At 44.5% G+C, this 12,101-nt stretch overlaps 1 protein-coding gene across 2 annotated transcripts in view; it reads right to left on the bottom strand.

Annotated features, from left to right (window-relative positions):
- Positions 1-241: 241 nt before the first annotated feature.
- The window catches only part of plcd1 (phospholipase C delta 1), a 56,936-nt gene continuing 45,076 nt past the window's right edge, over positions 242-12,101 (bottom strand). For both annotated transcript variants that reach the window (XM_031903738.1, XM_031903737.1), the window contains exons 7-15: positions 11,930-12,074; positions 9,528-9,677; positions 6,818-6,991; positions 6,445-6,598; positions 5,623-5,739; positions 4,944-5,122; positions 2,849-2,981; positions 2,185-2,334; positions 242-1,986 (exon numbers count right to left, since the gene is read on the bottom strand). In XM_031903738.1, coding sequence (XP_031759598.1) covers positions 1,889-1,986; positions 2,185-2,334; positions 2,849-2,981; positions 4,944-5,122; positions 5,623-5,739; positions 6,445-6,598; positions 6,818-6,991; positions 9,528-9,677; positions 11,930-12,074 — 1,300 coding nt within the window. In that variant the 3' untranslated portion in view covers positions 242-1,888. The remainder of the gene's footprint in view (positions 1,987-2,184; positions 2,335-2,848; positions 2,982-4,943; positions 5,123-5,622; positions 5,740-6,444; positions 6,599-6,817; positions 6,992-9,527; positions 9,678-11,929; positions 12,075-12,101) is intronic.

Below are 12,101 nucleotides of genomic sequence, written 5' to 3'. Positions count from 1 at the left end.
AACGGTTATATCTCCAAATGGGAGAGCTGCTGAACAATATTTGAAATAATAAAAACACTACAAATAATAAAAAATGAAGACCAATTGCAAATTTTCTCAAAATGAAGGCACGTGCCCAGCGGCCCCCTGGGGGGGACCATTCATATAAAACACACATCACTATTTACATTTATAAAGTGTAGGATCAGAAACTATAAATATAGAAATCTTTGCACTTGGAATTTGTTTAATAAAATGGAGGCGTTGCACATCGGCCGGGGCGGCCAATAATATTCCTGAGCATCTGGGCAAATGAAACCCCCAGCCAGGGGCCACTGACAGACTGAGATCTATTGGGGGGGAGTGTTTTGGGTTCGGCAAATCAGAAGCGACAGTACTGCAGGTCCCTCCCACTCGCCGATCGGCCAAACTGGCCAATATAACAGCACGGGCCCCTGTGGCCCAATAACAGCACCAGGTCTGAGCACCCCCACCTAATACACTAAAGGAGAACGAGTGTCCCAATTACTCGGCCAATCAATACGCTATAGGCCCCATCATTACTGGGGTACTGACTGCCCACTAAATCACAAGGGCCCCTATTGGTACTGGGCCCCTATTGGTACTGGGCCCCTATTGGTACTGGGCCCCACGGGGCAAAGAGAATTTCTATGTGCAAAGTAAGTCTATTCCAGGAACATTACCAGTGTTTGACGGACACCTATATCTATATTCTTACCCCCATATGTATTAAAAGGCACTATGTTTGCCCAGGAGCAGTAACCCATAGCAACCAATAAGATTTTTGTTGTTAAACAGATGACCAGTAAATGCTGCCTGCTGATTGGTTGCTACGGGTTACTGCTCCTGGGCAAACATAGTGCCTTTTATTACATAACCCCATTAGTGTTGTAGGCTAGGGTCTTTATTGCCCCTATGTGGGTATAACCAGGCAGTTTAACCCCTCCGCTCACTGGAGGATTATGGGAACTTGCATTATTACAGACGATGCCCAGGCAGTCAGTCCCAGTGGACAGCAGGTGGTGCTGCGGGTTTCAAATGTATCACATAAGTAGTGTAACAAACTGCTAATATCTTGAAAACTAGCAAAAAGTTAGAGAAAATGTTTCCATTAATTTGTTTTGGAGGTCTACTTTCCCTTTAAGAGCAATTTTTCGGTCGGTATACGCGGCTCAGGCACCAAATGGCAAAGGCACGTGGGTACATATTCTAGAGGGGTAGAAAGGGCAAATATAGGCTTGAAGGGCACAATGTGCTACAATGAAATATATTTTCCTTCTAAAGATGGCTCCCTCTTCTACCTGTTTCCTATTGGTTATATTGCCCTAAGGGGGAGGCATTTGCTTTGGCACAAGCGGCACAGCCTGGGGCACTTAATGGACAATTACATGGCGATAAAACACAGATCCTGGTGCATCCAATCACGTATTAGCTCTCATTTCCCTAACAGCACTTTATAGTTGAACACTAAGAGCTGATTGGTTGCAACAGAAGCTGCACCTACGCGCAATTCTAGTGAGCATTAACCCCTTCACTTCACTAAGAGCAACAATGACGTGTAACAGGCACAGAGATGTATAACCAGCAGTCTTCATGCTGTTGAACTACAATTCCCAGCAGCCCCTTCAGGCGTCCAATGGCGTCAGCTGTAGTTCAACAGCCAGAAAACTGCAGGTCGGACTCCTTGTCCTTATTCTACTGAGGCCTAGGGGGCAGGTTGGCGGCTTTACCCACCTTTCTGGCTTTACAAAGGTAAATTCAAGAATAAAAATACATAAAAGCAGAATAAAACAGAAAGGATGACATTCCGGCTATCAACTAAAATGGTCATAAAAAAATAAAATGTAAAAAAAAATTAAAATGGAATTATAAAATGCTGGGAATGATTTCAGGATTTGCTCGGCTCGACCAGCATGGCGTGCACAAACAGCGTGGCCGAGGGGTATTGGTCGCCGCTCTTGGACAGCAGGTGGATGTGGCGGTAACCTGGGGGGGAGAGAAAAGTGGGCGTTAAAAGGGATTAAAGGCCACATTTGCACAAAATTTATAAAGGGGAGGAGTCAGTGCAAGAAGAAGACTATAGGTGGTTAAGTACAGAGCCCCATTGGACGATGCTCAAGGCCACTCCCTATTCAGACAGGTGGGCGAGGTTGAGGTAGTTATTGGCCACCGCTAGACACTTACCCAGTTTCAGACTGGTCAGAGGCACCGTAAACTGGCCAATGAAGTCGTTGCGCGTCGCTGCGTCATGGTCTTCCACCACAACGCGCAGCACAGCGAGCGCCGGGACGTCAATTTCAAACTCAAAGTTCTCGTTCCACGTTGGGTTGAACCCTGGCGAGAAGAAAAGGGGGGACATTGGGGTGAAACAGACCCACAACTGGGCAGGAGAACCTTGGCAAAGGACTTCCCATAATGCAGTGGGTTGGGCGCATATCAGCCGGCCATACAAGGGGGGCTACGATCCAATCACATCACAGTTGGTCAGTTCGGACCTTCTGAGTGTGTTTGTGGTCAGAAATGGGAGTGGCTTCCCCTCACAGCAGTTCTCACAACTCGTGTGGCCCAATCACACGCTGACCAATTGATTTCTGCTATAAACCCCTGAGCACTTTTGCATTCGTTTTTTCCTAGATATCACATGACTAATATAATGAATGTGAAACTACAGCGCCACCTGCTGTTCATTTTCAGCCAAAATAAGGTTCCTGAGCAGAGGAAAGTCCTGGGATGTCCCAGTGCTTAGAACTGACCAGAGAAACCTCAGGGGACTCTTCCCCGCCCACTGACTTCATTTCTGAGCAGAAACATCACACACGCTCTTACAAGGCGGTTCCCCGGTTCTCACCGTTATTCTTCATGACCTGCGTGTGTTTGTGGCCCTTATCCCGTTCCACCCCGTGTATCTCCATTCTGATCACCGGATCCACGATGGAGCTCGGCTTCTTGTTCACCTTCGGTAACTGCTGCCCAGAGATCACCTGCGCACACAGCGACGGGAAAGTAAACCCGACGGGCAACTGACATATATATATATTTATATCTATATAATATACAGTTTAGCCATTTCCCTATGGGATCGACTGTAAATTATCTTCTTATAAACGCCACTTAGTGATGTCATCTCTGTCACATGACTCACTAAAACTTGTATATTATAATAAATAAAGTTCCCCCTGTTGTAACATATAGGGATATTAGAAATCACCTCGGAGTTCCATGACCTGTATAAAAGCCCTTGCCCTTCAGCCTCATCCCTTTATATGGTCATGGAACTCCTTGGGGACTTATAATATCCCTATATGATACAATAGGGGGCACTTTATCCCCTATATATTATAAGGAACTCCTCGGGGGCTTATAATATCCCTATATGTTACAATAGGGGGCACTTTATTCACTATATATTATAAGGAACTCCTCAGTGACTTATAATATCCCTATATGTTACAATAGGGGGCACTTTATTCACTATATATTATAAGGAACTCCTCGGGGGCTTATAATATCCCTATATGTTACAATAGGGGGCACTTTATTCCCTATATATTATAAGGAACTCCTCGGGGGCTTATAATATCCCTATATGATACAATAGGGGGTACTTTATTCACTATATATTATAAGGAACTCCTCGGGGGCTTATAATATCCCTATATGTTACAATAGGGGGTACTTTATTCCCTATATATTATAAGGAACTCCTCGGGGCCTTATAATATCCCTATATGATACAATAGGGGGCACTTTATTCACTATATATTATAAGGAACTCCTCGGGGGCTTATAATATCCCTATATGTTACAATAGGGGGCACTTTATTCACTATATATTATAAGGAACTCCTCGGGGGCTTATAATATCCCTATATGTTACAATAGGGGGCACTTTATTCACTATATATTATAAGGAACTTCTCGGGGGCTTATAATATCCCTATATGTTACAATAGGGGGTACTTTATTCCCTATATATTATAAGGAACTCCTCGGGGGCTTATAATATCCCTATATGATACAATAGGGGGCACTTTATTCACTATATATTATAAGGAACTCCTCGGGGCTTATAATATCCCTATATGTTACAATAGGGGGCACTTTATTCACTATATATTATAAGGAACTCCTCGGGGGCTTATAATATCCCTATATGTTACAATAGGGGGTACTTTATTCACTATATATTATAAGGAACTCCTCGGGGGCTTATAATATCCCTATATGATACAATAGGGGGCACTTTATTCACTATATATTATAAGGAACTCCTCGGGGGCTTATAATATCCCTATATGTTACAATAGGGGGCACTTTATTCACTATATATTATAAGGAACTCCTCGGGGGCTTATAATATCCCTATATGTTACAATAGGGGGCACTTTATTCACTATATATTATAAGGAACTTCTCGGGGGCTTATAATATCCCTATATGTTACAATAGGGGGCACTTTATTCACTATATATTATAAGGAACTTCTCGGGGGCTTATAATATCCCTATATGTTACAATAGGGGGCACTTTATTCACTATATATTATAAGGAACTCCTCGGGGGCTTATAATATCCCTATATGTTACAATAGGGGGTACTTTATTCACTATATATTATAAGGAACTCCTCGGGGACTTATAATATCCCTATATGTTACAATAGGGGGCACTTTATTCACTATATATTATAAGGAACTCCTCGGGGACTTATAATATCCCTATATGTTACAATAGGGGGTACTTTATTCACTATATATTATAAGGAACTCCTCGGGGGCTTATAATATCCCTATATGTTACAATAGGGGGTACTTTATTCACTATATATTATAAGGAACTCCTCGGGGGCTTATAATATCCTTATATTTTACAATAGGGGGTACATTAGGGCCACTGTGCTATATATACAGGTGAAGTCCAATTGGGAAATTTTTAGTACGTTACCATAATATGCAGCTTCTTTGGGGTCCACCATTCTCCATCTTGGATGGACCTGGGATTGAACCTGGAGTCCGACTGCCTGAGGAACTGGGGCTTAAGGACGTAACCGCAGGCCCCGTTGTCCTGGAAGCGGCCCTGATACAAGTCCATCTCTGGGCAGGGGGTCTGGAAATTTAAAGCCACTGCCAAGAGGGACAGATTCCCAGTTAGTCCCATACGGCTCACTTACCACCATATGTAATGAAAGCCACTAAGGAGCAGTAACCCATAGCAACCAATAAGATGTTTGCTTTCAAACAGGTGACCAGTAAATGCTGCCTGCTGATTGGTTGCTATGGGTTACTGCTCCCGGGCAAACTTACTTACTATTATTACATAACCCCAATAATATCCCACCAATCGTATCCCATAATATGATTTAACAGCAGGGGCGGGGCCCTTACTGACATGACTGCCCTCAATAAATAGTACATACATAGTGGGACTAGAGTGGGCTCTATGTATCCCTGAATTCCCCCTAATACCATGGCAGTTAGGGGTGGCAGTCAGTGCCAGTGTATGGACTTAGTTTCCCCCCCCCCTCTGTGTTCTTCGTCCCAGACTGAGAAAGTGATTATTCCCCTTCCTTTGCCCCGTGTGAGTTACACAGGAGAGTATCCCACGTGGGGTTCTGGTACCGTACCGATCTGGCAGCCCACGTTCCACAATTCCACTGGGCCGTAGTTGGACGAGTCGGTCCTAAAGCCGTCGGGGTAGATCCGGGTCAGCTGCCTTGTGTTGTGCTTGATGAATTTGTTTCCTGGTCAGGGAGGAGACACAGTGATGTCACCCCATGAGGTCACACCGTGATGTCACCCCATGAAGTCACGCAGTGATGTCACACAATGAGGTCACACAGTGATATCACACCATGAGGTCACACAACACTGGAGTTCAATCCCCATCACACCATGTGACTGCCGATCCTGCCTATCAAGCAACTCAGCAGGGGGGTCGGTAGGGGAATCCCCAGCTCTGATTGGTGACAAGACTGTCCAATAGTAACACGAGGGGCAGCACTGCTGCAGCCCCTAACAGATGAGCAATGTAATGGCTGCTGTAGATTTGCTAAATCTGTATTTTTATCCCCCCCCCCCCCCGTGGCACTTACATCCCACCCCCTGGCTACTGGGGGGGGCTGGAAATTCAATTTCATCGACAGCAGGAACTGCCGGCACCGACTGAGCCCCAGCAGCCCAGGGGTTAAACAGAATATACACGGAGCTATGCCGCCAATCATTCCTGTAATGTGCCAGCCCCCCCGAGCCCCCCATTCACCCTGTATCAGACCAGTAATGGACCAACCATTTAACCTACTGGCCGCTGACACCCCAAGGAGCTGAACCCTAATTCTTCCCTAAGTAAGAAAACGACAATTTCCCCTAAACATGAGGTCAGAAGGCAAAGCAAGAAAGAGAGTCGGGGGCTGTTTGTGCCCCTCGTCGGACAAGAGAATGACCCCCACCTGAGTCATTGGCCAACTTCAGGGCTTTGTCCTCGGCGAGGGACGACATCTCGTAGAAGGACTGGTGCTCCAGCGCGTAGTCGAAGCCCCCGAAGTGCACGCTCTTACAGTACACGACCGTGTCCGACAGCTCCTTGGCCAGTTTCAGCTTGGCCTGCCAACCAATAGCGAGGGCTCTTTGTGAACTGATGCCCAGTTAGAAGGTGTGTGCCCAATACATGAGGGGGGGATAAACCAATAAGTGCCCCTCCCCCCACAGAAGTGCCCCTCCCCCCCACAGATTTACTCCCCCCCACAGAAGTGCCCCTCCCCCCACAGAAGTGCCCCTCTGGTGTCACAGAGGAGATTCACCTACAGCCCCCGAGGGACTTACCTTCCTCTTGGCCTCCTGCACTTTGGATCTGACAGCTTCATCCGCCATTTCCGCCGCCTCGTCCTCATCGGACACATCCTCGGCCTCCGCCCCCCCATTGCCGCTCTGCCGCCTCACACTCTCCTCCAGTTTATTCAGCTTCTTCCCCTTCACCAGGATTTTACCCTTCAGCTCCTGGGGGCAAAAAAACAAAAATTGCCATTATAAAGAGGGTGTAACTGCGATAAGGGCGACACGGGGGAGATTGTAGAAGGGTTTGGGGGGCTGAGTGACAACCCTTATCCAGAAACCCGTTATCCAGAAAGATCTGAATTACGGAAAGTCCATCTCCCATAGACTCCATTATAAGCAAATAATTCTAATTTTTAAAAATGATTCCCTTTTCTCTGTAATAATAAAACAGTACCTGTACTTGATCCCAACTAAGATATAATTACCCCTTATTGGGGCAGAACAGTCCTATTGGGTTTATTTAATGGTTAAATGATTCCCTTTTCTCTGTAATAATAAAACAGTACCTGTACTTGATCCCAACTAAGATATAATTACCCCTTATTGGGGGCAGAACAGTCCTATTGGGTTTATTTCATGGTTAAATGATTCCCTTTTCTCTGTAATAATAAAACAGTACCTGTACTTGATCCCAACTAAGATATAATTACCCCTTATTGGGGGGCAGAACAGCCCTATTGGGTTTATTTAATGGTTAAATGATTCCCTTTTCTCTGTAATAATAAAACAGTACCTGTACTTGATCCCAACTAAGATATAATTACCCCTTATTGGGGGGCAGAACAGCCCTATTGGGTTTATTTAATGGTTAAATGATTCCCTTTTCTCTGTAATAATAAAACAGTACCTGTACTTGATCCCAACTAAGATATAATTACCCCTTATTGGGGGGCAGAACAGCCCTATTGGGTTTATTTAATGGTTAAATGATTCCCTTTTCTCTGTAATAATAAAACAGTACCTGTACTTGATCCCAACTAAGATATAATTACCCCTTATTGGGGGCAGAACAGCCCTATTGGGTTTATTTAATGGTTAAATGATTCCCTTTTCTCTGTAATAATAAAACAGTACCTGTACTTGATCCCAACTAAGATATAATTACCCCTTATTGGGGGCAGAACAGTCCTATTGGGTTTATTTCATGGTTAAATGATTCCCTTTTCTCTGTAATAATAAAACAGTACCTGTACTTGATCCCAACTAAGATATAATTACCCCTTATTGGGGGCAGAACAGCCCTATTGGGTTTATTTCATGGTTAAATGATTCCCTTTTCTCTGTAATAATAAAACAGTACCTGTACTTGATCCCAACTAAGATATAATTACCCCTTATTGGGGCAGAACAGCCCTATTGGGTTTATTTCATGGTTAAATGATTCCCTTTTCTCTGTAATAATAAAACAGTACCTGTACTTACATAGTAAGTTGGGTTGAAAAAAGACATACGTCCATCAAGTTCAACCATAATGCCTATATATAACCTGCCTAACTACTAGTTGATCCAGAGGAAGGCAAAAAACCCCCATCTGAAGCCTCTCTAATTTGCCGCAGAGGGGAAAAAATTCCTTCCTGACTCCAAGATGGCAATCGGACCAGTCCCTGGATCAACTTGATCCCAACTAAGATATAATTACCCCTTATTGGGGGCAGAACAGCCCGATTGGGTTTATTTCATGGTTAAATGATTCCCTTTTCTCTGTAATAATAAAACAGTACCTGTACTTGATCCCAACTAAGATATAATTACCCCTTATTGGGGGCAGAACAGCCCTATTGGGTTTATTTAATGGTTAAATGATTCCCTTTTCTCTGTAATAATAAAACAGTACCTGTACTTGATCCCAACTAAGATATAATTACCCCTTATTGGGGGCAGAACAGCCCTATTGGGTTTATTTAATGGTTAAATGATTCCCTTTTCTCTGTAATAATAAAACAGTACCTGTACTTGATCCCAACTAAGATATAATTACCCCTTATTGGGGGCAGAACAGCCCTATTGGGTTTATTTCATGGTTAAATGATTCCCTTTTCTCTGTAATAATAAAACAGTACCTGTACTTGATCCCAACTAAGATATAATTACCCCTTATTGGGGCAGAACAGCCCTATTGGGTTTATTTCATGGTTAAATGATTCTCTTTTCTCTGTAATAATAAAACAGTACCTGTACTTGATCCCAACTAAGATATAATTACCCCTTATTGGGGCAGAACAGCCCTATTGGGTTTATTTAATGGTTAAATGATTCCCTTTTCTCTGTAATAATAAAACAGTACCTGTACTTGATCCCAACTAAGATATAATTACCCCTTATTGGGGGCAGAACAGCCCTATTGTGTTTATTCAATATTTAAATGATGTTTAGCAGACTTAAGTTATGGAGATCCAAATTACGGAAAGATCCCTTATCTGGAATACCCAGGGTCCCAAGAAATCTGGATAACAGGTCCCATACCTGTATAAGTTATGGGGGACAATTACGATGCAGTACTCATTATGGACAGAAGGTGGCAGCAAGCTATTCTGCAGCCGGATATAAAGGATCCATATTGTACATCTCTGGGTTTCCCCTCTGTATCAGGCACTTACTCTCTGCTCCTTTCTCTTTATAGACTTTGTTCTCATCGCTGCGCAAGGTTTAACATGAGAAGGGGCCCCGGCCCAACAGCTCAATGAGGGTCCGGTCTCACCTCTGGGGATGGGAACTCCTTCAGCTTCCCCTCGAGCGGCGCCAGCAGGAGCATATCTCCCAGAATGCTTTTCATATGGTTGGCCATTTTGATTTGCTGTTCCAGGGTGCAGTGGTTCTCCAGCGAGAGGATCACAGGGTAAGGAGAAGTCTGCAAAGGGGAGAAAAAAGACTACATGGGGCCACACAAGTGAGGTGGGGTTAAATACCCCAAGGGCTGGAACCCTCATACAGGATTATTTTCCATAGAACTTCTGGTTTATACCCAGTACTGGAACCAGCACCCCATAGGCTCCCTCAGTGGGACATTAGTGAGTTTATAATGAGGGGCCTCTGCCTTGGGGCCCCCTAAGTTTGCCCATAGCCTGTACAGAGAGATACCATAAAACTATGGCACATAGGGATTCCCCTGTACTAAGCACAATTCAGCAGGAACAGCCCCCTAAGTTTGCTCATAGCCTGTACAGAGAGATACCATAAAACTATGGCACATAGGGATTCCCCTGTACTAAGCACAATTCAGCAGGAACAGCCCCCTAAGTTTGCTCATAGCCTGTACAGAGAGATACCATAAAACTATGGCACATAGGGATTCCCCTGTACTAAGCACAATTCAGCAGGAACAGCCCCCTAAGTTTGCTCATAGCCTGTACAGAGAGATACCATAAAACTATGGCACATAGGGATTCCCCTGTACTAAGCACAATTCAGCAGGAACAGCCCCCTAAGTTTGCTCATAGCCTGTACAGAGAGATACCATAAAACTATGGCACATAGGGATTCCCCTGTACTAAGCAAATTCAGCAGGAACAGCCCCCTAAGTTTGCTCATAGCCTGTACAGAGAGATACCATAAAACTATGGCACATAGGCGATTCCCCTGTACTAAGCACAATTCAGCAGGAACAGCCCCCTAAGTTTGCCCATAGCCTGTACAGAGAGATACCATAAAACTATGGCACATAGGGATTCCCTGTACTAAGCACAATTCAGCAGGAACAGCCCCCAAGTTTGCCCATAGCCTGTACAGAGAGATACCATAAAACTATGGCACATAGGATTCCCCTGACTAAGCACAATTCAGCAGGAACCAGCCCCCTAAGTTTGCTATAGCCTGTACAGAGAGATACCATAAAACTTGGCACATAGGGATTCCCCCTGTACTAAGCACAATTCAGCAGGAACAGCCCCCTACGTTTGCTTATAGCCTGTACAGAGAATACCATAAAACTATGGCACATAGGGATTCCCCTGTACTAAGCACAATTCAGCAGGAACAGCCCCCTACGTTTGCTTAGCCTGTAAGAATACCAAACTATGGCAACATAGGTCCCCTGTACTAGCAATCAGCAGATACCATAAAACTATGGCACATAGGGATTCCCCTGTACTAAGCACAATTCAGCAGGAACAGCCCCCTAAGTTTGCCCATAGCCTGTACAGAGAGATACCATAAAACTATGGCACATAGGGATTCCCCTGTACTAAGCACAATTCAGCAGGAACAGCCCCCTAAGTTTGCCCATAGCCTGTACAGAGAGATACCATAAAACTATGGCACATAGGGATTCCCCTGTACTAAGCACAATTCAGCAGGAACAGCCCCCTAAGTTTGCTTATAGCCTGTACAGAGAGATACCATAAAACTATGGTATGTAGGGATTCCCCTGTACTAAGCACAATTCAGCAGGAACAGCCCCCTAAGTTTGCTCATAGCCTGTACAGAGAGATACCATAAAACTATGGCACATAGGGATTCCCCTGTACTAAGCACAATTCAGCAGGAACAGCCCCCTAAGTTTGCCCATAGCCTGTACAGAGAGATACCATAAAACTATGGCACATAGGGATTCCCCTGTACTAAGCACAATTCAGCAGGAACAGCCCCCTAAGTTTGCTCATAGCCTGTACAGAGAGATACCATAAAACTATGGCACATAGGGATTCCCCTGTTACTAAGCACAATTCAGCAGGAACAGCCCCCTAAGTTTGCCCATAGCCTGTACAGAGAGATACCATAAAACTATGGCACATAGGGATTCCCCTGTACTAAGCACAATTCAGCAGGAACAGCCCCCTAAGTTTGCTCATAGCCTGTACAGAGAGATCCCATAAAACTATGGCACATAGGGATTCCCCTGTACTAAGCACAATTCAGCAGGAACAGCCCCCTAAGTTTGCTCATAGCCTGTACAGAGAGATACCATAAAACTATGGCACATAGGGATTCCCCTGTACCAAGTACAATTCAGCAGGAACAGCCAAGTTTGCTCATAACCCTGAGTTAAAGCAAACATACTATTGGTTGCTATGGGTTACCTGATGCAAACACAAGTTTACAGAACTAATTGTGACCAATGTAATTGATTAGTGCATGGCTGCCCTGGGCAGACCTGTGACTTACTTTGAAGGCATACTTCTTAATGGCTGCTATGACATCTTTGAAGAGGATCTTGGACGTGAGGGTGTAACCGTGATAGATAATGGGCTCTGAGTTAGGGCCGTCCCAGCAGTCCAGTTCTACGCAGCGACAGCCCTTCGACAGCGCCCTGTATAAACAACACATTGAGCAAAAA

The sequence above is a fragment of the Xenopus tropicalis genome, chromosome 6 (genome assembly GCF_000004195.4).
Source record: "Xenopus tropicalis strain Nigerian chromosome 6, UCB_Xtro_10.0, whole genome shotgun sequence".
NCBI classification, from domain to species: Eukaryota; Metazoa; Chordata; class Amphibia; order Anura; family Pipidae; genus Xenopus; species Xenopus tropicalis.
This window is presented reverse-complemented; position numbering and strand designations above follow the sequence as displayed.